Source organism: Fundulus heteroclitus, unplaced genomic scaffold (assembly GCF_011125445.2).
Source record: "Fundulus heteroclitus isolate FHET01 unplaced genomic scaffold, MU-UCD_Fhet_4.1 scaffold_106, whole genome shotgun sequence".
Classification (NCBI taxonomy): Eukaryota; Metazoa; Chordata; class Actinopteri; order Cyprinodontiformes; family Fundulidae; genus Fundulus; species Fundulus heteroclitus.
In genome coordinates this window covers 224947-252273 of record NW_023396519.1, presented here as the reverse complement: position 1 = coordinate 252273, position 27327 = coordinate 224947, and the positions used below count along the sequence as shown (strand labels likewise).

The following is a 27327-nucleotide window of genomic DNA, read 5'->3' as shown; positions in this document are numbered from 1 at the left end:
ACGATGTGGAGGGGTGATAATGGACAGCTTGAAGACCTTTATCCCGCTTGTACCATGGTCACTTACAAAAAAAATAAATAAATTAAATAAATTATTAATACCTGAATGTTTTTTTTCACAGTATTTATTGCAAAAAGTTGTGAAACCAATCTAATCCAAACAAGTTTATTTGCCTTTCACAATTATGCAGTACTTTCATAAAAATTAGCAGATAAAGTCTCCTTTTATTCATTGCAAATGTCTATATATTGTCACAGAACATGAAACAGCTCAAGCAGCATACTTTTTCAAGGTACTGCCAGTATTTACTGAAATTGTGCCTTTTTTCAATTCTAAAACATGCATTTAGGTATTCCATACTGACCATCGCATTAACCATAGAACACAATATTCAGTTTCAGAGAAGTTTAAATGTCACTTTAATGTGAAACAGTGTGGATTTTTTATGCTAATAACTTCATTTTAGTTAGATTTTTTTATTGTCGCACATAAAGCTGTTATAATGTGGAGGTTTCTGTTAAACACCGTACATTTTAGAAGCTGTTAGGTTGAATTTACTGAAGAGACCTTGAGAGGATATAAAGATAGCAACACCTTGCATATGTTCAATAGAAAGTGTTTATCACATCAGCAAAGATTAAGACATTTACAGTTTTTATTGATTGCTTTGACCGGTTTAACGAAACTGGCAAACCATTCTCATTGGTTTGACTCATTTTCCCCGCCCTTTTACAAAACCGTTTACGCAGGTGTCCTTCAAGCAGTCCAATCTCCATTGCTTTAACTGAGGTAGCAAAACAGAAACCATTTGTTTCAAGCTCTTAGAAACTTCTTGATCAGTATGAAATCACTGAAGCACCCTTTTGACACTTCTTACCACAATTTTTCAATTTGCAATCAGTTTGCAGGCTTTACGTAAAAGGTGCCATGTTGTGTGTTGTTCTTTGCAAGCATGGATGGTCTAAGGCAGATGAGAGTCAGAGTAAGAGGTAGAGGGGTCAGGGGAAGAAGATTATGAGGAAGAGGAATCCATGTGCAAGGTGGAGGTGTAGCTGGAAGGGCTGAAGTTACAGATGAAATTCAGGCAACTATGATTGATCATGTGGTAAATCATGGCCTTTCACTTAGAGGGGCGGGACAAAGAGTCCAACCTGTTACATCCATTGTAAATGTTTTTCGACAGTAGAACAGGTATTGCTGCTATACAATATATACATCTCTATCTATTCCTATAGAGGAATTCTTCAGTGCATGGAGATGGAAGGTATATGATCACTGCCCCTATGAGCAGATGCTCTTGCTCAATGCAATGACTGCTGCTGCCCATGATATACATGCAGAGGCATGTCAAGGGTGGATCAGGCATGCAAGAATGTTTTACCCTAGGTGCATCACAAGGGAAAATATTGAGTGTGATGAAGATGAGGCCATGTGGTCTATTCATCAAGAGAGAAGAGACTAGAAGAGACAGACAGCTCTAGTATCTTCTGTTGGATTATTTCATTTGTAGCCACAATCTGAAAAAAAAAAAGAATGAATAATCAATAAAATCTGGATCACAGCATATCTTATTCTGGATCCATTTTTTGCAAGAAGGCAAATTTGACTACAAATGACACTGACATGTAAGCTGTGTACAGTCTTTGGCTACAATGAACCAGCAATGCTGCACTGATTCACATTGAGTGTGGTATTCTGCATTTTGTTGCCCCTTGTGTAATGAGTGATTGGAAGGGCTCAAACATTTGTGTGCAGGTTGTGTTGTTTGAGGGCAAAATTTGCTTTTGGTTCATATTTTAAATGTTTTGGCAGAGTTGGAGCCTTTTGCAAACAATTTTGATCATTGGTGCCACTGTTTAGGCCTCTGCGTTAATTTTTTTGAAAAATGTGGGTTTTGAGTTGACTGCTGCGTCAAAGCAATCTATAAAAACTGTAATATAAATCACACAAGCACATTCTGAGAAGTTTAAATATTGCTTTATTTTTTTCAAAAGTGTACATTGTTTATGCAACTGAAAACTTCGTTTAAGTAGGATTTGTTTCTTTGTTGCGCACAAAGCTGTTTTAAGGTGGAGGTTTCTGGAAAATAGTGTATGTTTTAAAGCTGTTACGGTGCATTTACTGAAGTGACCTTGATAAGATTCAAAGATGGCAACGCTGCAGATCTTCAATCTTCAATAGGCACGGGAACAGGCTTGAACCCTAAAGGAGGTGGAGGTGCAGAACTTGAGCACCGAATTTCGGTCAGCTGGGTATCGTTGAGCCATGGGCGACTCCATACGCTGAATGTGCACTTGTAGGGCTGGAAAAGAAAGCCCGCAACACACTATAAGACTAAAACTACATCCACATTTATCCAGACAAACATTATTTGTGTTTTTAAGGTGGCAACAATTCAACATTATGAAATGTGAACTTGTCGTTGGTGACTGAAAATGTTTGAGCTTCATCTCTTGAAATCCCAGAATTTAAATTTCAGGCTTTCCTCATCCAGCATGTTTACCTTAGCTTGCTCTAGCTCACTGTGGACGGTGCAGTTTTCCGCTGGTCCCCTTTTTTCACAGTTGGTTCTTTCCAACATCACAGTCATGATGTACTTGAGCCCTTCCACCACCTTTAGGGAGGGGCAGTCAAGACGAGGAAATAGTTTATTTTAAGATAATAAAACAACGTTAAATATTAAAGACAGGCTAAATCACAGTTTAAAATAGTTTTTCGCTTGGACTTTGGACACATCATGCGTTAAAACAAAGTACTTTCATATGTGACATCTGGTGCCAAATTTGGACTGATGTCTACATTTAACAGTAAATCTTCCTTTTTTTTTTCTTTTTTTTCTTCCTTTTTTTCTTCCTTTTTTCCCTTCTTTTTTTCCTTTTTTTCCCTTTTTTTCCTTTTTTTCTCCCTTTTTTTCCTTTTTTTTCTTTTTTTTCCCCCTTTTTTTCCCTTCTTTTTTTCCTTTTTTGAAAGAGAAAAAAAAAGTAAACCTTACTTTAATACTAAATACATCAATATTTAAAATTTTACTGACCTGACTCTCAGCCGACAGCACCTTAGTGACCTGCCGGATGTGCATGTCATTGGTCATGTTGTTGTGTTTGGCGACGGCAAACTGCAGCGCTCTCTGGAACCCCTCGTCGTTATCTGCATCTTCTATCTTCTTTACCCCCCCAGGCATACAAGACAACCCGACGAAAAAAGCGGCGAGCAAAGGGAAAACGGCTTTCCACATCTTCGCTTTAGAAGTGAAATAGTAAAAACGTAAGACTTTAAACTCTGAAGCTCTCTGCCTGCTCTTTCACAAATGAGGCGCGTCTTTATAGTGTAAGAGATGTGTCCCACTCATTACACGTCCAATAAACAAACAGCTGTCAAGCAAGGGGGCTGTCGCTATAGTCTCCGATGGTCGGTGAGTAAGAGGAAAAATACACGTTGGCGAGGTCAACAGTCCATCAGAGATACACAACCATGCAAACACACTCACACACATATGGGCTTTCTTGTTTTACTATTTATTATGAGATCCTTGCATCTGACCCTTTTAAATGTTTCCATGATCTGGCCCTGACCCTAAACCTAACTATTACCCGTACATGCCTAACCCAGTGATTTTGAAATGTTTTCTGTTGCGCACCCCTTGAAGAATGAAAAAAGTTGAGGTCCCACCATCCCAACAAAATGGATCCAAAATTTTAACTTTTATTGTTTTCTGCTTTACTGTAATACATCGAAACCGTCACTGTGAAGATTACCTAGAATCTCATAAAAAGAAATATCCAACAATGTTTTGGAAAAAAGCTGTTTTTCCCACAGATATTTCTCAAGAGTTCTCAAGTAACAAATTCATTTTTCATGAGTGGACAGGTCGGGGACCTGCTATTCAAGCCAGACACAGTTTTGAGTTTAAAAGGTTTATTAATAAAGGCAGATATCCTTTGCAGCAGCAGGCTAAAAAGTTTGAGGCAAGCATGTGGAACAAGTAGGTTGGGTAGAAGTTAAGAGGAACTATTGTGATGAACAGGATACAGGAACCAGGGATGAACCAGAACAGAATAGCACGGATGCATCTTTGTGTCTGACAAGGAGAGCTGAACTTAAAAAGGGGAAGAGATGGAGGGAAACATTGGGTGCATAATTAGGCACGGGTGTACAAAGGGAAACAATCAGCTGCAGGAAAGGAAGGACAATGAACTAGCAGGAGAAGAGGGAGAACAAAATCTAAATAGAGAATACAGTAATGAGTCTGACATGGGGAAAGGAAGGACTGAGAAGGAACAGACAACAGAACTACACAAATAATAAAGGCCATTAGCTAAATAAATTCATCATAACAAGAATACACAAATAATATACAGAACAGAAACTAAACTAAAGAAAAGTAAGAATAAAATACAGATCTAACAGTCAGGGGATCAGACATCCTTGATTGCCGGAGACAATCCGCATTTTAGTTGACCTGTCGTCGACAAAAGCTGTCTCTGGAAATGTCCCCCATGTCAATGTATAATGATGGAGTAAACAAGTATTTACAGGGTGCCGGCACTGGGGATCGAACCGGGTACTTGCATACTTGCATATATTGTAGACTTTTGTTTCATTTGCACTAGCCTACAGTCACCAATGAACCCTCAAGAGGTCACCAGTGAACTGATGAAACAGCAATAATTTAACACTTTTGAGGTACATCAGGATCCCCAGGGATGGGATTGCGTATGTTAGCTCCCTGGGGATCCTGCAGTCTGTTGGTGTGCACTTGTGTATTATGCATCCTTAAATCATCATTTGTGTCACCTGTTAAGTTTTCTGCTTGGCGTTTAGGTTAATGTTATTCTGATATCTGCTAGATCCAGCTTCTGTTACCTTATGTTCTTATTATTCTACTAGTGTACTGGTAGATTTAGTTAGCTTGTGGTCCTTTATATTTGTAGATCTGTAATATCTTATTCCCTGTTAGGTTCTGTTATTCCCTGCTCCTGCTAGTTCATTGACCCTCCTTTCCTACAGCCTGATTGTATCACTCAGTTCACCTGTGCCGAATTATCCACCTATTGTTTCTCTCCCTCTTTAAGTTCAGCCCACTCTGTCAAACACATTGTTAGGTCCTCCGTCTTTATTTATGCTGTGTTCCTGCTTACCATTTCCCTGTCTATATGAAAGCTTTGTTTATTTATTTAATAGATCATTTAATAAATCATCAAATGAGTTGCCTGTATAGCTTTGGTGCAACTTTAACAACCAAACAAATATTCATTACTGGATAAAAGGGGAATACATAAATAATTGGACACAGCTCTGCAATCAATGAGTAATGATTGTTTACATTTGACATTGCATAGTAATATTAATTTAAAAACTACTAATTTGTATCTAGGATTTGGGAAATACTTCATTTTGCAAGTTATCTCTACTGTGGAACTAACACCTGATTTTTGTCCCTTTGAGAAACAACCTTTTTACTTTTAAAGGTGCATAGCCACGTTATTTGACTTTTTATTTTTTATACATCAATAGCTCCCTCTAGTTGCATGCAATGTTTTTATGAAAGATAATCATGTCGTGCTGACGTATTAGTTCTTATTTTGGTGTTTTACGCTTTGCTTTTGTTTAGTTTGTTAATAAATAAAGCCTTTCTTGTTTATTTATAACAACGGAAGTATGTACTGCACATGCACAGCAGGGGATAAAACAAGGAAGCGGCCTGTGGCTATTAGCATCTCTCAGTGAGACAATGAAGAATGGTCCACGATTCAGTGAAAAAAAACCCCAAAAATATATGACTCCAAGAGGGAAAAGACTGGAATGCTGCTGAGAATACAGTCTGAACTCGGTGTTCACTGAAGCAGACGCTAAACCTGCCGATTGCTCATAGGTGACCACAGAGTTGATGTGAGAAAATGTTCTGATACGAGGCTCTTAAAGTTGCTGTAGATTGGTTTATTTAATTAATAACGGCCGGTCTTTGTCACACTGAGGTACCCCGCTTTACTGCGAGGCATTGCAGAAGGTCAGGCTCGGTCCTGCATTATTTACAAGAGAGGTATTACAGTAATTTAGCAAACCGACATTATGATAGTTCTCCCATACTGCCAGTAGATGGCGCCACTTCTGTTTACATCTGCTCATTGTTTCCATTGTGGGGCTACATTTAGCCTCAAGAAGGACCATCAAAACACTATGAGGACGGACGCTTGGGGTATGTATCATCTATCCATTATCTAACACATCCATACCTTGTGTGGTTGCGAGGGGTGCTGGTGCCTATCTCCAGCGTTCACTGGGCGAGAGGCGGGGTTCACCCTGGACAGGTCGCCAGTCTATCGCAGGGCAACACAGAGACAGAAAGGACAAACAACCATTCTCACACACACTCGAATTTCAAAAGGCCAATTAACCTCAGCTTCCTTCCACAGTCATGCTTTTGGACTGTGGGAGGAAGCCGGAGTACCCGGAGAGAACTCATGCATGCACAGGGAGAACATGCAAACTCCATGAAGAAAGACCCAGGACAAGGGTAGGACTTGAACCCAGGACCTTCTTGCTGCATAGCAACAGTGCCACTGTACAGACCCTTATTTCATCATGATCAAACGTTTTTATATTGTCTTTTTTTAAAGCATATCACTTGGCTATATACATTTTAAAACTAGGCATAATACTAAACTTCTTGAAAAAGGCAGAGGAAGCATGAAGTTAATGGTAGCAATAAAAGCAGGTGATATATTTTTGGAGAGTAGTAGTATAAAGTAGCAGAGTGAGGAAAACTGGCCAGTACGTCCTTCAACAGCCACCGGCTCTTGCAGCATAGCTACAAAGATGTTAGGATATACATAATTAATTTCCATTAATTGGTTGGGTGTGATCCGTGGAAAAAACCCGTGAGCCACCTCAGTAAAAATGCCCTGCTTTGTTATGTGGAATTTGCTCGTTCTCCCCGTACTGAAGGGGGTTCTCTCTGGGTCAATCCTCCTCCCAGAAACATACATGTTGGGTGACTGCAAACTCCAGTCAGTGTGGGTAAAGGTTTGTGTGTCTCAGTGATGGACTGTTGACCACTGGAGATAAGCCCCAGACCTTTGCCAGACAGTTCATTGACAACTGATTGGATGACTCCTCTGTTAACGCATGAACAGTTGCATCACTTTTGCTTTAAAACAGCAGACAGAAAGTTTCAGAGGTTGATTTCATGTTCCAGGGTTTTTTTTTTTGCCGGTTTCACCTACAGGACAAAGATGTTGAAAGTTGTCTTTCTGTTTTCTGGCGCTCTTTTAGGCTTTGCAGTCAGTCAAAAACTCCTTGGGGGCCTAGAGAAGATAGAGGATGCAGGTAACGATGAGGGGTTCCAGAGAGCGCTGCAGTTTGCCGTTGTCCAACACAACAACAGGACCAATGACACACACATCCGCCAGGTCACTAAGGTGGTGTCAGCTGAGTCTCAGGTTGGTACCATTCAAATATAATGCGTTTTAGATTTTAATAAAGGCTTCTGGTAAAATATAGACATTTAAACAACTTAGGGACCAGATGTCACATATGAAACCCTTTCATGTTGACCTATCATCTCGCCCATTTACAGCTGGAGATAGACACCAGCACCTCTCGCGATCCCAATAGGGATAGACGTATTAGATAATGGATGGATGGATGTTGACCTATTTACTAGACTAAATCTATAAAAATGCTAAACTGTTTTTTTTTTTATCTCTCTTCAATCTTTTACTACCACTGAGAGTTTTGTGTTTTTGTTCATTTATGCTAGTTTTTTCTCCATTACCTTTAAAAATCTGCATTTCCTTGTCTTGGCTGCTTCTTCTTATAGGTTGTGGCTGGGACAAGGTACATCATGACTGTGATTCTGGCAAGGACCGGCTGTGAAAAGGGGCAACCAGCAGGAAACTGTACCGTCCACAATGAGCCACAGCAGGCTCAGGTAAAATATATTGGATAAGAAAAGCCTGACATTAACCTTTGTGATTTCAAGAGTTGAATCTTAAACACATCCAATCACTATTTTACCATCTAACATTTTGTAATGTCAAATTGTCGGCGCTGCTTAGAAACGCTTCACAGTAATGTTGGTCTGGATAAATGTGCATGTAGTCTCAGTCTTCTGTAAATGTGTGTGGGCTTTCTTTTTCCAGCCCTACCAGTGCACATTCAGCGTGTGGAGTCGTCCGTGGCTCAGCGATACCCGGCTGACCGATGAGAAGTGCACAAGTGACCAACCTGCTTCAGAGTGAAAAACATTTTACGGTTGAAGATCTTCAAAGTGTTGCTATGTTTGAATCTTCTCAAGGTCCTGACATCTTTTAAAATTTAGTGTTTTCAGAAACCTCCACAATATAAAAGCTTTGTTAGCTGCAAATAAAAAAAAAACTTGCTAAAAGAAAGGTTTTTTTAGCATACGAAAATCCATACGGTTTTCAAATAAAGTAACATTTAAGCTTCTCTGAATGAGTTTTTGTGGTTTATATAAAATGTTTCAAACTTTGCTGCTCTCTGTGGTTTTGTGTTCTTCGATTGGATACCGTGATGGTCTACATGGAATAACTAATAACATGTTTTAGAATTGAAAAAAGACACAATTTAAGTAATTACTGACAGTGCCTTGCAAAAGTATTGATGCTGCTTGAGGGGCTCGAAAATGGGGCTTTCACCTAGAACAACTTTAGGTAAAAACAAACTCATACTCATATTATTATATTACTATTAATATTATATTAAAGGAGTTTTAGAGGATTGCTTTAGCGGAGGTCTCTCCGTGTCGTTTAAACAACTGAAGATAAAATTTGACTTGTCCAGTCAAACCTTTTACTGTTTACATATTGTCTTAGAAAACAATACAACACCTTTTTGAACATTTGACAGCCTTAATTTACCTGGGTGCATCTGTTGTCCAAAACAATTAGTGTGTCTTTTTTAGTGTTGTACTTTTCCTCAGTAGTGACCTACATAACGTATTGAACTCCAAAATAGGATTTATGGATCTATCTGACCACATTCTGAAACAGGAGCACTGTGTGGAGACTGAATATGTCGATCTTGAGTTTAATGAAGGAACAAATTAAAACAGATATCAAGGGATACTTACAACAATAATGGGGAGGTTGAGCCCCTAATTCTTTGGGACACATTATATAACTTTCCACAGAGAAAAACATATTGGCCATACTTCTAATCTCACAAAGTCTTCACAAAGCAAATTAAACCAATGTACTAAAGATTGTTAGAAAATGACAATACACAGGTGAACACAAGTTAAAAGTGCAAAAAAAAAAAAAAATAGAGAAATATTTCAATAGATAAGATCTATACTAAACATAATAAAAGTAAATATTTTATTTACTAGACAGACATACCATGAAAGCGGGAGGGGAGCATTCAAACTGTGGGCCCACAAATGGAAAAAACAACAGGCTGAGAACTCTGTTTAATAAATAATTAATCCTCAAACCTAACAGATTAAACATGAGTTACAGAAGATCCAAAAATGCTTTAAACTAGGGCTAGACGATAAGTCAAGAATATCGATCGATAGACGTATATCGATCATAGAAAAAAAGAGTCAATAAAAAGTTCAATAGAATAGCAGTTTTCCTTCCTTTTGCATTCTAGCCATGTAGGTTAATATTACAGTCATTGCATTCTCCCAGCCAATCACAACGCAGACCCAGGAACCAAGCTCTGCCGCCTTCAAAGAGTTCAGACAGCACGCGTTCTTTTTCGTTTTTGAAATACTTGCAATTTTGGTAAAAAGTTGGTCGAATAAAGGGTTGAGTTTGAATTCAGTGTTGGTCTGTTCTTTATCTAAAATAAGGTCACTGAGCAACAGCATACAATGGCCAGGGTTGCACTTAAAATCTGTTTTGAATTTGTTGATAATTATATTAATAATTATATTATCATATTGATTGATCGATATCAATCAATATGATTTCTATTTTATCGATACGCTTTTTATTCTGTATTGTCCAGCCCTACTTTAAACCCTACTATCAAAATTTACATTCATAGCCACCAGGTGACCACGCTAAAATGGATAACTTTTTTCTTTAGAAAGATCACTGTACATAAAGTTACAGTGAACAAAAAAACTGTATTTTGATAATGAGATTGAAGTGGCCATACGTCATCTTGAGCCCAGTGAAGCTCCACAACCTAAGGTGTTGTCACCAGAATTTTGTACTGAAGGAATCCTTTACTGTAGCTAGAAAGCCCACCTTCAACTGGGTACTTAACAAGAACAAGACACCCCTCTCCTGGAGAGAAGCAGAAATTTCATTAATCCCAAAGTAAAATAAAGAGAGGCCTGCATGTGGCCGTTTAAGACCAATAGGTTGGCGTGGCTGCCGCAGTCACAGCAGGTCAACAGTTTGCATGGATTTCTGCAACTTTCACCCAACCTTCATTTTTATACATCCTGAGTTAATCTTTAAACATTTAATTGTAGGTTTTTTTGTGCATAGACAAGCTTTATGCATGAGGGCGCTAAGATTGCAAGAAAAAGCAGCAGTCAGATTATCCTCCAGCAGGCTGAGTCATAATGTTCGCCATCTTTGGACCCTTTCTTGAGAAGCAGAGGGATAAGATTTCCGGTTAGAAGAGAATGAAGTAAATTTGTGTTGGTTTAACCTCTTAGTTTAACCTCAGCGGGGCGGGCCAGGAAAAAGGAGAGGCATGCTCCAGTCAAAGCAAACCAATGACATTAGAAAGGTACTTTGTGGAAATATTTTACCTGATTTTATTTATTCTTTTCATTTACCTTCGATTCATATTGTTGTAATGATTGTTATTTAATTAAATCTTTATTCATTGGGTACCATCTATTTTGTAAATATTTCTAGTTTCCTGATGACCCCCTTTCATTGTTTCTTCCTATGAATCAGTCAGGATGGACTGGTTAGAAAACACAGCTAGTTGCTTTTAGTGCGTGAACGGGTTGGTGTATACAGGACCTGCAGTCCAACAATAGATCCACCACAAAACTTATTTCATTTCCATTAAACATTGGGTTTCTGCTGGTCAAAACTGAAAATAGGCAGCATTGTCAGTTGTCGTTTAGTACCAAAAAATTTTTTAATTAAATCTTTCCATTAGTTGGTTGGTGAGCTACCCTCTACAAAAAGTGCATCAAATTTGCATAATACTTTGAAAGTATAAAGTAATCTAAAACAATCTAAAACCCTAAAGAGGTGCTTTATTTTTTTGATGGTAGCCAGAAACTGTAAGATGTTTAAAAGCGTCCTATGAACAACATGTACAAAAATTTATTTTAATTATTGTTGCATTTATTCCCCAGATCCAGAGGGATGTTTTGTGATGAGTGGTACCACAGGACCTGTGTGTCAAATCTGGACAAGATCAAAGCCCACATCTGGGCAGTTTACTGAGGAAAAGTATCAGTTAATGTCCTGCATGTCAATACAAAACTGTTGTTATGCATTCATTCAAAAGTGATCATAATATTAAGGTACCTGTGCACTGTGACCATTCTCTCATGATGAAAGAGCTGATTTTAAGCAGAATTTTTAAGCCATTTTTACTAAACCACTGGGCTTGCTCGGGTTCTTCCTTCTTTTTTCTTTTTATTTGTGCCACTCTCTTCAGCCAAGCTGATTTGGTCACAGAATATGGTGCAACATCGTGAAAGAAGCTTGGGCTCCTTCTGAATACAACTAATTATAACTCCTAGGTCCTGTTCCTTGACCTTTCGTGTGGTCAACAGTAAGAACTCTATCATGGGTAGGAAAGGAGCTTTGGACTGCTGCACTGATATGGGACGGCCTTTAACTCTGCCGTCATTTCACAATAGAAATGCACATGGACGATGCGAGTCAAGCCTATAGCCTTCCTAATATGAACTACAAAGAATAAGCTCTCCTCTCGTTGGACATTTTCTGTGAGGTGGACTGTGTTTATCCATCATGTCATGCAAAGGATTGTGGGATTGCCCATAGCTCCTTAAGGACATTATGAGGTTTTTATGCTAAAGTAGCTGTGAAAAGAAGCACACAGGCTCCTTTTACTACCTCTTTCCTTACTGACTGCACTATTCGGACAGTACTTAGCGACTGCTAATGCACTTTATCAGAGAGAGCCATGATGTAAAACTTAAATCTGTGAATCCATGTTTGATTACTCTGGTCTTTCTCAAGGAAACCACAATCCTTTGCGTGAAATGACATGTAAGCACAGCCCACCTCACGGAAACAAAAGAAAATGTCCAGAGATTAGAAGAGAGCACACACTTTGTGGTTTATAATCGGAGGGCTTTAGGTCTGTATTTGACTACAATCGTCTATATTTGTTTCCGTCACGTAATGATGTGTGTGTTAAAAGCTGTCCAAAGTCGACACATCAGTCCAAAGCTCATTTCCCACACACAATAGCCTTATTACTGTTGACCCCATGAAATATCAAGGAACAGAAGCTATTAAGAGTATTCGGATGGAGCCCCTGACTGTAAAGATTTACACTAGTCAAGCCACTAAGCAACAAATGCAGCATCTGTCACAAGTAATAAACTAAGCTGTTGTATTTTTAAGGCTTTGATCCAACAAGGGCAATTTCAAATTGTTCTAAATAATAAAATTATAATTCTGTGGTATTTTGCTTTGATCTATCAAATTAAATTACCATTAGATATGCCAACCTTGGAAGTTATAAAATACAAAAAACATTTTGTAAGTCACTATAAATAAATAAAAAAAGGAAATGCCATGGTGACTTTTACTTCTTCAGTTTAAGGGGGTAATACCTCAACCTTGGTGTGCTTTAGTTGAAAGTTTCATATTTGCTGCTGTTCCAAGAGCAAGGAAAAGTGAAAAGCCCAGAGGAGATTTATTTCTCATCTCACTTGTGCAGAGAATCATTCATAGACGGTATTTTATAGTCTCAGCATCAACAGTAGCAACAGAGAGAATGTTCTCATGCAGAGTTAATCATCACATGGACAGATTCAGATAAGTCAACTTATTTTATTTTGAAATTGTCAAGCCAATAAACAATTTGATTCAGGTAACTTATCAATGTTGTTTTGTATTAAATCCTTCCCTTAAGACTTTATATGAAATACTGCAAAGGTTGAAAAACATTATGTAGTATATAGAAAAGTCACAAAGAGGATTTAAAGATGTTTACATTGTCAGAAGAACAACGTATTTCACCCTGAATGAAGTCAAGGTTTAAATTTAATAGCATTTCTTTCCAAGCAGCTGGAAACCGTTGGAATTCAGAGGACTGAACACGGTGAACGTGCACTGGTAAATCTGAAAAAGAAAGCCCAAAATAAATCTATGCATGAGGTTACACAATTTCTACAGACAAACGTCACACGAGGTGCACTTTGTTTCAAGGAGAGTATTTTAACAGCATTAAAATACATAATGGCTCAGCAGTAAAACAGTTGAAATGTAATGCTTAAAAAAAAAGCTTTAAAAAGTCTAATTTCTAATATTACAGCTTAATTACCTGGGCTTGAGCTGGGTCAGAGAAGACAGTACATCCATTATTTGGTCTGCCCTTTTCGCAGTTTGTCCGTCCCAACTGCACAACAATTATGTAGTTAAAACCTGCAACCACCTAAAAAGGAGAGGAAGTGGAAAATTAGGGATCCACATTATTAAAAACATTTTTTTCTCTCAAAACATGCAGGCTATACATTTTGGTTGTAGTCAGTACATTTACACTGATAAATCTGCAAAGAATGACCACTGGAGGTGTCTGACCACCTGCCCTTTTCCCCTTGGTGAGAAAAGGGCCCCTTCTGCAGGAGCCAAAATCAGCTTTTTTCATTCTTCAGGATTTAAACAAAATTAAACATCTTGTCATCAATTCTTCCTGAAAGTGTTTTGCAATATGGTGCATTTGGTTGAATTTTGGCAAGAATTCAGCATTCAGCAACAAGAATTAATGACTAAAATCATACAGCCACCTTAAATAAAAGACTAATAACTAATTTTCGTTTCTTAAAACAAATTTTAAGTTATTTTTCTTATAAAAATGAAATTTCCTCAAACAGTAGCAGCCGGTTTAATTGTATTCTATCTGCTTTGTTGAATTTGTTTGATGTATTTGCGCTCGAAAATGTCTGAAAGCAACAAGCAATGTTTTGCATGTCTATTTATTGACTTTATTTGATCTGAAAGTGTGTTTCTAAACAAGTAAGCAACCGGTTATGCTTCCTGTATGCAATGATGATTTTTTACCTCACAGCAGCTGTTGAAGAAATAGTTATGAAAAATATCTAATGTCTTTAATATTATCATTTGCTTTTTTTTCAGTAACAAAAAAACGTCACATCATGGGGCTATCACTAATAAAAGGCACAATACATATATTTTTTAGTTATTCTATATTTATTTTGGGTATATATTTAACAATATTATTTTCCATTCATTTCTCCTTTGTGGTAATATCCCCCCTGCAAATCCTCTCAAATTTCGGTTCCTGCAATTTATTTGCCTCAAATCGATTGCTTGTTGCAATTTTTAATAATTGTTGACAGTCCAGTCATTTTTGGTGTCGCAGTTATGACACAGAGGCGCAGGTCCATGACTTTAAGCCGTCGGTTCCCAATCCTACGGTTTTGGACGCTTGCAACCTGCGCACTCGAACCCTTAAGTGCACACTTCATAGAAGTGCGTAGGGTTTAGTGTGAGTACTGAGACAGGACTATCTAAGGTCTTGTCATGGCAACAGAGCCAAACGGAATCAACCTCCTCTTTTCTTTTTCTTTGTTTAATAATGTTTTTTTTTTGTTTGTTTTTTTTTTTTGTTTTTTTTAACCAAACGGAACATTATTGTGGGCTAAATAACAGTATAAAACAGTTATTTACGTATACTCTGCATAGCTAAGAGAAGCTACCTTAACAGCTGAGAGACCACTAACCGCCCCGATTTCGTGGACCCTGAAAGCTCTGGCGTAACCATGACAACAGAGACACTGAACGTTCCCGTGACTGACCTGAACCTTGGCGGAGATGATGAAAACCACCTGGTGGAGGTACGGGTCCGTGATGCCGTTGTTGTGCAAGGCAACGGCGAAGTTCAGCGCATTGTTGAAGTTCGGGTCGTTGATATCGACGTCATTGAACCCTCCGGGTATGCACTGCCCCACGGCGACAACAGCCGCAAAAATGGCAAAAACGATCTTCCACATCTTTGATTTTTTTTAAGTAAACGCTACTAAACTTGGAAGTAAAGCAAACTCCTCTTTGGGTGATTTTTTGATTCCTTGCATGGCTGCCGGCTCCTTTTTATAACAGAAGGCGACGTTATCGCTCGCAGATTAACAGGAGGAGTGACGCATCACACTCCTAATTAACAATCTGTGCAGGACAACAACAATCTGTGCAGGACCATAGACATAATATAAGAGTAGACGCGTCATTGGGCGGGTTCTGCCTCTGCTGTGATGCGTCTGAGTGTCCGTCATCTTAAATGTGGCAAATCTGCAGTTACACAGTATCAGAGGGACTTTAATCTCTGAATATACTTTGTATTCGTAGTATTTTATTTTTGTAATATTACAAGTTTATTTTCGTATCCCTTTAGCTTCATTCTCCTGAATTTATTCTCCTAAAGAATAAAAATATATAAAATAATCTAACCTGGCCCTATTACTCCAGGAGTGAAATAATTCTGCAAACTGTGATTATTCTGGAAATGTTCCCCCTTAATTCTCATAATATGATGTTTTTATCATAACATTATCACTTTTGTGTCTGTTTGTTTATTTTTACTTTATTGACCTAGGACTTTTTTTCCCTCATATTATTAATTTTACCTCTTTAATACTCACCCAAAAAGTCTGTTCCTAAAGGTTCACATGTGACACGGTTATATGAAATAATGAAGACCACAATGTTTAGATTTAACAAATTGATAACACATACACACAAAAAAAATAATATATATATATATATATATATATATATATATATATATATATATATATATATATATATATATATATATATATATATATATAAAATGTGTGTGTGTGTGTGTATTTATTGCAGCACAGGAATGAGGCATCTCCTCTGATTCACGTTCACAATAACTGAACTCAACTTTTTTCTGCCACATACAATATGGCGGTGACGTTGACGTGCGAACCTGCGCCCTATGACGCGTCTACGTATATATGTCTGTGTGCAGGACAACCCCTCCTTCCGTTTTTCCTTTCCTTTCCGGACGGAACGCGATTCGTGGAGATTCAGCGCCTACGTAGATAATATATCCCAAGGTTTGCTTTCTTAGAAGCGTGATGACTATCTAGCCATGCGGGTGAAACGCGATAAACGAGGTTTGTCAAAGGGCACACCTGGTCTCAACTTGTAAATCTTAACATTTAGAACTGTTAGATAATTTATTTTGAGAGTGAAGAGTTGTTTATTTTAAATGTCCAACTTTACAGTATAATGTAAATTCAAGAAATATTAGTAACTTGGATAATATTCCTGCATGTATGCATATTTTCACTTGCTTTGAGTACCTTTTGCCTCCGATTTATTTTATTTTTTATAAATCCCTTTTGTTGCATTGCACCAACATCTTAAACACATGATGAACTCTGAAGTAAACCCATCACCCTTTATTTAATATATGCCAAGCAAGCTAAAAGTGACAAATTAAACAGTAGCATACAAAACATCTTCATATTTTCATTGAGTGAAATATTGAACTTTTCCTCCTTCACCACAATCAGTGGAACCTTTGACACAGTCATAAAGCTTAACATCAGGAAATAGGTGACATGCAGCATCCAAAGCTTCCAACAAAATCACTATTCCAAAGCACAAACTTGGGTGAAAAGGATAAATTATTCATGCAGATGTGAAAAGACTAGATTTTCAGACACTCAGGTGTCTCTGGAACATCTGCTGTCCGATCACCATCAAAGCTAATTGGTCTCTCCCAATCAGTGCCATAGTCCTCAAGGTTGCCCTACATCACATAACACAGTTATTCAGCAAAATGTTTTTTTTTTCAGAAATAGATCAAACTTACAACCAATAGACAAGTACTAAGAATGCCTTGAAAATGACAGAATTATCAATGTCTATTTTTGCCAATCAGTAAAACCATTTATGGCAATGCATAACTCAAGAAGCAAAAATTACTTGAATGTAGGTATATATATTGTAGCGACCAAGCCAGTACTTTAAGCCATTCTATTACCTCTGTGCTGCACCGAGGTAATAGAATTGACGCGCTGATTGTTACCTTGTTTGATGAATAAAGGTTGGAGTCGCCAGGGCTTGTTGAACACTTCGTCCATTTATTTTCTTCCCAACTTGTCAAATGTCCATCACAACACAAACATCTTTTCAATATCAACCTTATTTTCGAACGCGGAAGTAACTATGGTTGAAGTGGCAGGTCAGTGCCACAGCCTCAAACTATTCCTGACTGAGAGGAAGAAATTAAGAAGTGGCCTCATATAACTTACGAGGACATTTTTAACCAGTTGGTGTCGTCACTTGGTGCGGATGGCTCTGCAATGCGACTTTTCCGAGGCGAACCATCCACAGTGGAAAAGTTGGCTCGGTGTTAATAAATAGCAACATGGATGGCCTGGTATTTATGGAGGCTGAGGTCCATTCAAGCCAAAGCGAGTCAGACGTTCACTGGATCCTGACTACATCAACCGGCACTACCGAGACGGCTGGAGCGCTCTGGTGTTGTGGCTCCAGGGTAAGTCCTCAGTCATGCAGCGGCGATCTGATGGAAGGTAGGCTAATGAATCGTCTGATTCAAAAACATACTAGCTGTTGCCTAGTTGTGATTAGATTGCTGGTCAGTTAATTTTACAAAGTTAGCAGTACTAAATGTTTGGGATTGAACTGATGCTGTAATAGGATATGAAAAGATTCTGCCTACTTCATGTTTAGGCTTGAATTTTGAAATTGTGCCAATCTAATGTGGTTTCAAAGCTCTTGATGCAAGCTTGTCACGTTAAAATGTAAGTTAGCTTCACAATGAAGCTGTAACTTTATTTCTAGTTTAGAGTATTAGTGGTAAAGGAAGTAGGGCACCTCACACCCACAGCTCTTGTACACGGTCGATGATTAAAACACTCCTGCTCCACATTATCCTTTCTTTTACACTCATTATGACAGCCTCTAACTGTACAAATGCTCCTTGAAATCATAATGATGAGTAATTTGGTACGAAGGAGCTGCATAAATCGCTTTTTAGCCAGCTAAACAGTGACAGGAAGTGACCGACTGGAAGTCTTGCACAAAAAAACGTCTACTCGCTGTCTCCGTATTTCCATTGAAAATAAGGTGAATAGAAGGCCGACTTGTTTTTATTTACCTCTTCAGCGGTCAACAATTGTTTTCCCCTTCCGGGTGGAACACCTAACTCACAAAGAAAAGTTCCTACCTTTAATAGTCATGACCGCTAATTACCCATTCTCAGATAACTAATTCATTCGTGCTCCTACACACACACACACACACACACACACACACACACACACACACACACACACACACACACACACACACACACACATATAGACATACATGTGTGTCTGTATGTATGTTTAACTCAGAAACATACATACAGAGTATACCTCTCCATATTATTGCTCAAGTATAATTAAAAATGCAGCATATTACAGTAGTGGATGGTACTGATTGCAATATCTACTGGTATCAACATAATTTGATTTGCTGTATAAGTCAGTGTCTTTCTATGTCTGAGTTGAATACTTTTAGAAGCAGTTTAAAGGGTTAGTGGTGCATCTGTTTTTCTATCTGTGGCCTAACATTTATTGCAAAAACATCAGACATTGGCCCGAGCTGTGATTGGATTAGATCTGTGTTTGCTATAAGAATGTAGTTGTTTTTGGAAAGACCTTGCTTGTCCTAATTCACACTCATTTCCGGTTGGTGGCGGTAATGCACCAAGTTGTTCTTTTGGATCTGCCATAAAAACATCACGTCAAAGGAGAAAACCCATGAAACGGGACAAGGGGGTGAAACAGCGCATGCTCAGTATTTTGGTGGACACCAGCTGTTCAACAGACTTCATCTTCGCAGCAGAGGACTGTCGGACCAGAAGTTGGGTATGAAAAACACGAAAAACTGTTCTAACAATTGTTATTTTATTTGATGATTAAAGGTGATGTAAACATTTGTTTGCTGCTCTGAGACCTCAGCAGGGCAAAAACAAAACAAAGCACCAAGCTCCCCCTAGTGGTCGGAGGAATGGACGCCACATACATCACTGGAGCCTTCACACAAGAGACAAAACTGTTTCTTGCCAAATAGTGATCCTAATTTGTTCAACTATATATTTAATCCAGAATTGCTTATATTAAACATTTCAGGCCAAGATACTGCCTTGTAAGCAAAATCAGTCAGTTTTGTCTCTTTTTTGTCCTTAATGCATGATAAACACTTTTGAATGAGATATAGTATTTATAAATTAATTAATGACATATCTTTAAACTATGTATTAGCCATCTATAAGGGGAGCCTTATTGTAAAGTGGTACCAATATTTGTCAGGAATGTAGGGGCAAACCAAAAAAGGCATTTTTAAATGTACATGAAAATTATGTGCACTGTAGGTTATGCAGGACTGTTCTCCAGTCTAATATTAAACTGCTTAAAGTTGATTTGTTTTTCTAAATAAAACTTGTGTGTCTTATATAGCTTTATCGATGGATTGCAAACATTGGGTGTTGGCAATGCCATTGAGAATCACCATGAGGCAATAAAACCACTTTTTGTTGGAGAACTTAAAATGGTGAGCCTCCAGGACATGCAAAACCTCTTACTCGTACAACTTTCTCTGCCAGGGAGTAACAAGAAGAGAACCAGATGACTATCTTCTGGAATGATTGGCTGATAGAGGTGGATGGTATGTCATAACTACTGTATGAAACATTCAAAGGACTCAAAGTAGCTATAAGTAACTTAGTGATTAAAATCCGAACAACATATACACAATGCCTTTCATGGAGACTAGCCATTGACTCAACAATGCGTTGCTGCTGTAAAATAGCACTGAAGTTTTACTTCCACAATATACAGTAGGCATATGATGTTGTATTCTGTTCTATTTCTGGTCTGCTTCTCTTACTGGCTAACATGTTTGCAGGCTGCTGCTCTTTTGCCAAAATAAAGTACCAAATGATGCGCTCTGTGTTGGGAACTCTGATATGATTGGATCAAGAACCAGGAAGTAATCATGGGCTACACTCTGAACCAAAGTAGTTCCGTACCGTACCTCTAGGTTTGAAAGGAGAAAAACGTGACTAAGACATTGTTGATGGAGAAGATTGATTGTTTATAGGGAATGTTACATCCATCCTGGGTGACAAATGCGAACGATGTAGTTTGATTTTACTGTAAGTATCTTACTTATAGCTCTGTTAATCTTGCACAGCACTGTCTTTGGGCCTTTTCCCATCAATCAGGTAGTGTTTTAACAGTTTTGTTCTAACTACATTTTCACTTGCTATTACTGCACTGAATTGTTTGCAGTTTTATTGCTGAATGAGCAAAGAACAAATAATTTTATTGTTGTGACAAAGTTCAAATGGACTTACATTTATTGAATATAAGTTACAATAAATTCAACACATGAATCTTTGCACACCTCAAAAATAAAAAGTATTTGGATTGTTAATTTTGCAATTTTTATGTGTAGTTTTTCTCTCAAATGTCTTCCAGAGGGAACGCAGCCAGTGATCTTGTTTACCAGGACCTCCACGAGCGCATTGACAGAACCCGGTTCTCAGACCCTTTGGAAGACAGCGGCTTCCAGTATCGCTTCAACTCCACTTACCTTAAGAAAGGTAGATCATTTGGGGGAAAGGTCGTTCCTTGGTGTCGCACCATTTGTGCACAAGCTGTTTCAAGGGGCTTTCCTGTAAAAACCCCAACGTAAAACTGAGCATTGCAATAAAAGAAAAACTAGCCCTGCTTTCTGAAGATCCGTTATCTAAAGGATATCAAGATTTGTGTTAGCATCGTGGAAAGGTGCGCAGAATTACTAGAATTAATTTGCAAAATATTGTATTTAAGATAAGAGTTCCTTTATTGTCCCTCAATGGAGAGATTCAGGTGTGATAGTGGCAAAGACAGACATTTACACATAGTTATTAGCACATTGTGTTGACATTATCTGTTTAGATTTTCACTGCTGCTGGGATAGAGTGACATTGAAACTTGACATCACACCGTGTTTTTGATATTCTTTTTCTATTGAGTGTCAGGACCTGGGTCAAAGGGGATTCCTGTAAACCAGGCTGGGGCCTTTTCTCAGAATAGACAAGACTGACATCCTCGAATAGAAAACATCCGCTGAAGATACGAGTGATTGAAGCATCCGAGTCCCTATCTGTGAGCGGAGGAGCTGGAGGATAGTTCAGAGGCCTTAGTGGATGTTTGCATGTGAGAGGTAGAGGTGAAATCTGCTGGGAGCTTTTTGTTTTTTTGTTGGGGGATTCCTGAGAATGTTTTAGAGGGGAGATGGCAAGGCTGAAAATGGTGGATGCTTGCAGGTAGTCAGTGGTGTTTGGGGAAACTGTCCTCTCTGTTTGAAGTGGAGCATGACCAAAGCTCACTTCAGCTTCCTTCGTGTGTCGGCTTTACTGTTTTTGGATTCTACTTGTGTCTTTTCCTTTGTGCTGTAAAAAAGTATGAAGACATTTTTCACATTTAGTCACCTTGCAACCACAACCGTCTGGTTGTACGTTGAGGGACCTGCTGAAGGGTCAACCTCTGCTCTTTTCCTGCTTCTAACAAGTTTTCTTTCACTATTGCCTTTTTAGTTCCATCCCTCAGCTTCCTAAAGCTTCACTGTCTCTTCTCCCCCCACAGGATGATGCTGCCACTACCTTGTTTTATGGTAGTGGAGATGTGTTTGTGTTAGTTTTCCTTGACACAATGTTTTTACATGTTGGCAAAAACTGTTTTGTAGTTGTTCGGTGACAAAATGTGCAACAGGGAACAGAGGAGGAATGCTTTTGCAAGGCACTGCATCTTATCTTGTCTTGTACTAATGAAGGGTTCAACAGTCTGGCTGCTGCTCGGATTTTCCTCACCTTAATGGAGCGCCTGGGCTTCTCATAAAACCTTTGAATTTTATAAAACTTATCGTGCCTTTGCAGCACCTTACAAAGCTATTCATCTCCCACATTTTGCCATATTAAAACTACACACTTCAATGGGTTTTATGTGATAGACTGACACAGCGTAGTGCATTATTGTGATGTTGAAAGGAAAAGGCTACATGTTATCCAAGAGCTGCCTACATGGTGGGTGGCAACGTAGGGAACACAGTCTAACAGACCTAGAGTTATTTATTAAACATTAAATAACTTAAACAGTGGTTAATAGCACTACAGGGCTCACTAAAAACACACAAATAAGATTCACAGAAGTTGCCTGTGTGTAATGAATTACAAGGTGATGGAAGTCAGATTTTCCCCCTTCTATTGACAAATAATGTTAAGAGATGAACAGATGCAATCCACCGATCCATTGTGGTAAAGAGAGAGCTGAGCCAAAAGGCGAAGCTCTCGATTTACCGGTCGATCTACGTTCCTACCCTCATCTATAGTCACAAGCTTTGGGTCGTGACCGAAAGAACGACCTGGCACATCCCACCGGGAGGAGACCCAGAGGAAGACCCAGGACACGCTGGAGGGACTATGTCTCCCGGCTGGCCTGGGAACGCCTTGGGATTCCTCCTGAGGAGCTGGCCCAAGTGGCCGGGGAGAGGGACGTCTGGGCCTCCCTGCTGAAGCTGCTACCCACGCGACCCGACCCCGGATAAGCGGAAGAAGACGGACGGACGGACAGATGCAATCCACTGGAAAAAATTACATATTGTCTTAGAAAACAATACAACACCTTTTTGAAAATTTGACAGCCTTAATTTACCTGGGTGCATCTGTTGTCCAAAACAATTAGTGTGTCTTTTTTCAGTGTTGTACTTTTCCTCAGTAGTGACCTACATAATATTGAACTCCAAAATAGAATTTATGGACCTATCTGACCACATTCTGTTATGTCTGAATCTTAATCTTGAAACAGAAGCACAGTGTGGAGACTGAATACGTCGATCTTGAGTTTCATGAAGGAACAAATTAAAACAGATATCAATTCAATTAAATTTTATTTATATAGCGCCAATTCATGAAGCATGTCATCTCAAGGCACTTTACAAAGTCAAATTCAATCAGATTCTACAGATTGGTCAAAAATGTCCTATATAAGGGAACCAGTTTATTGCATCAAAGTCCGGACAAGCAGCATTCACTCCTGGAGAATCGTAGAGCTACAGGGAGAGACGTCTGCATTGTCCATGGCTTTGCAGCAATCTCTCATACTGAGCAAGCATGAAGCGACAGTGGAAAGAAAAACTCCCCATTAACGGAAAGGAAAACTTCCAGCAGACCGGGCTCAGTATGAACGTTCATCTGCCTCGACTGACTGGGGGTTACAGAAGACAGAGCAGAGACACAACAAGAGAAACAAAAAAGCACAGAAGCACACATTGATCTAGTAATCTGTTCTACATTAGATGGTAGTAGCGGGTGAGCCGTCTTCTCTGGATGATGTCACAGTTAACAGAACGCCAGACCAGGTGTACCTACTATGAAGAAAGAAGAGAGAGAACAGAAAGTTAAAAGCTGAAATGACAACAGTTATTTCAATGCAAGGCAATGCAAAACTGGAGAACAGTAGAAATCAGTAGAGTGAGAAAAATAGGCCCTGATGTCCTCCAGCAGCCTAAGCCTATAGCAGCATAACTATAGAGGTAGCTCAGGGTAACATGAGCCACTCTAACTATAAGCTTTGTCAAAAAGGAAAGTTTTAGTCTTAAAAGTAGACAGGGTGTCTGCCTCATGGACCAAAACTGGGAGTTGGTTCCACAGGAGAGGAGCCTGATAGCTAAAGGATCTGCCTCCCATTCTACTTTTAGAGACTCTAGGAACCACCAGCAGACCTGCAGTCTGAGAGCGAAGTGCTCTGTTAGGAACATACGGGGTAATCAGAGCTCTGATATATGATGGAGCTTGATTTTTAAGGGCTTTATACGTTAGAAGAAGAATTTTAAGTTCTATTCTTGATTTAACAGGAAGCCAATGAAGGGAAGCTAAAATAGGAGAAATATGATCCCTATTGTGGATTTTCATCAGAACTCTTGCTGCAGCATTTTGGATCAGCTGAAGACTTTGAACTGCATTTTGTGGACTTCCTGATAGTAAAGAATTACAATAGTCCAGCCTTGAAGTAACAAATGCATGGACCAGTTTTTCAGCATCACCCCTGCACAGAATGTTTCTAATTTTGGCGATATTCCTGAGGTGAAAAAAAGGAGACTCTGGAAACCTGTTTAATATGGGATTTAAATGACATGTCTTGGTCGAAAACAAGACCAAGATTTTTTACTTTATTATCAGAAGCCAAGTTAATGCTATCCAGATTAAGCGATTGATTAAGAAGTTTGTTTTTTGAGGACTCTGGTCCAAGGATTACAACTTCTGTCTTGTCAGAATTTAAATGCAGGAAATTTAAAGTCATCCAGCAGTCATCATATCAAGGGATACGTACAACAATAATGGGGAGGTTGAGCCCCTAATTCTTTGGGACGCATTATGTAACTTTCAACAGAGAAAAACATATTGGCCATACCTCTAATCTGAAAAAGTCTTCACAAAGTAAATTTAAACAATGTACTTAAGATTGTTGGAAAATGAGAGGTAGAGGTGAACACAAGTTAAAAGTACAAACCATTTGAAAAAATATTTAAATAGATAAGATCTATACTAAACATAATAAAAGTAAATCTTTTCTTGACTAGACAGCCATACTACGAGAGTGGAAGGAGAGCATTCAAACCATGGGCCCACAAATTGAAAAAACAACAGGCTGAGAACTCTGTTTAATAAATAATTAATCCTCAAACCTAACAGATTAAAGATGGATTACAGAAGATCCAAAAATGCTTTAAACCCTACTGTCAAAATGTACATTCTTGGCCACCAGGTGACCATGCTAAACTGGAGGCCTTTTTAAGAAAGATCAATGTACATAAAGTTACAGTGGACAAAAAATGTTTATTTTGATAATGAGATTGAAGTGGCCATACGTCATCTTGAGCCCAGTGAAGCTCCACAACCTAAGGTGTTGTCACCACAATTTTGTGCTGAAGGAATCCTTTACTGTAGTTAGAAAGCCCACCTTCAACTGGGTACTTAACAAGAACAAGACACCCCTCTCCTGGAGAGAAGCAGAAATTTTATTAATCCCAAAGTAAAATAAAGAGAGGCCTGCATGTGGCCGTTTCAGACCAATAGGTTGGCGTGGCTGCCGCAGTCACAGCAGGTCAACAGTTTGCATGGATTTCTGCAACTTTCACCCAACCTTCATTTTTATACATCCTGAGTTAATTTTTAAACATTTAATTGTAGTTTTTTTGTGCATAGACAAGCTTTATGCATGAGGGCGCTAAGATTGCAAGAAAAAGCAGCAGTCAGATTATCCTCCAGCACTCTGAGTCATAATGTTCGCCATCTTTGGACCCATTCTTGAGAAGCAGAGGGATAAGATTTCCGGTTGGAAGAGAATGCAGTAAATTTGTGTTGGTTTAACCTCTTAGTTTAACCTCAGCGGGGCGGGCCAGCAAATAGGAGAGGCATGCTCCAGTCAAAGCAAACCAATGACATTAGGAAGGTACTTTGTGGAAATATTATACCTGATTTTATTTATTCTTTTCATTTACCTTCGATTCATATTGTTGTAATGATCTTTATTTCATTAAATCTTTATTCATTGGGTATTATTTATTGTGTAAATGTTTCTAGTTTTCTGGTGACCTCCTTTCACGGTTTCTTCCTATGAATCAGTCAGGATGGACTGTTTAGAAAACACAGCTAGTTGCTTTTAGTGCGTGAACGGGTTGGTGTATACAGGACCTGCAGTCCAACAATAGATCCAACACAAAACTTATTTAATTTCCATTAAACATTGGGTTTCTGCTGGTCAAAACTGAAAATAGGCAGCATTGTCAGTTGTTGCTGTTTAGTACTAAACAACAACAAAAAAAAACTTTCCATTAATTAGTTGGTGAGCTACCATCTACAAAAAGTGCATAAAACTTGCATAATACTTTCAAAGTATAAAATAATCTAAAACTCTAAAGAAGTGCTCTTTATTTAATTTTTGGTTGCCAGTAACTAAGATTTTTAAAAGTGTCCCATGAACACCATGTAAAAAGTTATCTTGATTATCGTTGCATTTCCTCCCCAGATCCAGAGGGATGTTTTATGATGGGTGGTACCACAGGACCTGTGTGTCAAATCTGGACAAGATCAAAGCCCACATCTGAGCAGTTTACTGAGGAAAAGTATCAGTTAATGTCCTGCCTGTCAACACAAAACTGTTGTTATGCACTGTGACCGTTCTCTCATGATGTAAGAGCTGATTTAAGGCAGAATGTTCAAGCCATTTTTACTAAACCACTAGGTTTGCTCAGGTTATTCGTTTTTTGCATTTATTTGTGCCACTCTCTTCAGCCATGCTGACATGCACATACACACTGGTCTTATTCACGAAAATGACTAATTTAGCAAGAGGGCAACACATCAGATCATTAAGCCAGCTGTTTCTCGGTTTATTCTAACCGAACTAAACATAACTAGCCCCACTGCTGCCACCAACACCTACTGTCACATGGTCTCTAAAGACTAAGCACCTCTAACCCTCAGATCCTAAAGCTGTAATTGAGGAACACACTTGACTGAAGGAAAACGATGGCAATGTCCAACAAGTCCATCCCTCCTTTAACCCATCTCCTATACCTGCTTGTCCTTGCAGCGTCGCCAGTGCCTATCTACTACATTTGTCAAAGCAAAACCCAACACAAACAGCTAGGCACACACACACTTACACCCGAGAGCAATTTAGAGAGACTCGTTAACTGTCATGAATTTAGACTGTGGGAGGAAGCCAGAGTCCCTAGAGAGAACCCAAGCATGCACAGGGAGAACACGCAAACTTATTAATAGACAGGCAAACACATGTTCTATACCTCGGCCATTACACAGAGGGAGATTGAAAATGAATCACATGGACAGAATCAGATAAGTCAAGTTGTTTTATTTTGAAATTGTCAAGCCAATAAACAATTTGATTCAGGTAACTTATCAATGTTGTTTTGTATTAAATCCTTTTCTTAAGACTTTATATGAAATACTGCAAAGGTTGAAAAACATTATGTAGTATATAGAAAAGTCACAAAGAGGATTTAAAGATGTTTACATTGTCAGAAGAACAACGCATTTCACCCTGAA

At 38.7% G+C, this 27327-nt stretch overlaps 2 protein-coding genes and 1 long non-coding RNA gene across 5 annotated transcripts; 2 read left to right on the top strand and 1 right to left on the bottom strand.

The window, feature by feature from the left end:
- Positions 1-1961: 1961 nt before the first annotated feature.
- On the bottom strand, positions 1962-15330 carry LOC105923357. The gene is made up of 6 exons (XM_036128664.1): positions 14963-15330; positions 13468-13578; positions 13191-13265; positions 3032-3295; positions 2504-2614; positions 1962-2302 (listed from the first exon to the last, which is right to left on the bottom strand). Exons 1-6 carry the CDS (start codon positions 15155-15157, stop codon positions 2168-2170), a joined length of 891 nt encoding a protein of 296 aa, XP_035984557.1. The 5' UTR covers positions 15158-15330; the 3' UTR covers positions 1962-2167.
- Positions 7145-8451, top strand: LOC105923358 (cystatin). Its single transcript, XM_012859291.2, has 3 exons — positions 7145-7436; positions 7817-7927; positions 8139-8451. The coding sequence occupies exons 1-3, from the start codon at positions 7230-7232 to the stop codon at positions 8235-8237; spliced, it is 417 nt and encodes a 138-aa protein (XP_012714745.2). The 5' UTR covers positions 7145-7229; the 3' UTR covers positions 8238-8451.
- An 831-nt stretch (positions 15331-16161) lies between the features above and the next one.
- On the top strand, positions 16162-22085 carry LOC118558191. Of its 3 annotated transcripts, XR_004928207.1 has the most exons (5): positions 18777-19078; positions 19165-19282; positions 19816-19877; positions 20693-20817; positions 22032-22085. It is a non-coding gene; the product is annotated as an uncharacterized LOC118558191 (long non-coding RNA). The 3 variants fall into 3 exon arrangements; XR_004928205.1 differs by having other exon boundaries at positions 18781-19282; XR_004928206.1 differs by lacking the exons at positions 18777-19078; positions 19165-19282; positions 19816-19877 and adding an exon at positions 16162-16306.
- The last annotated feature ends 5242 nt before the right edge of the window (positions 22086-27327 follow it).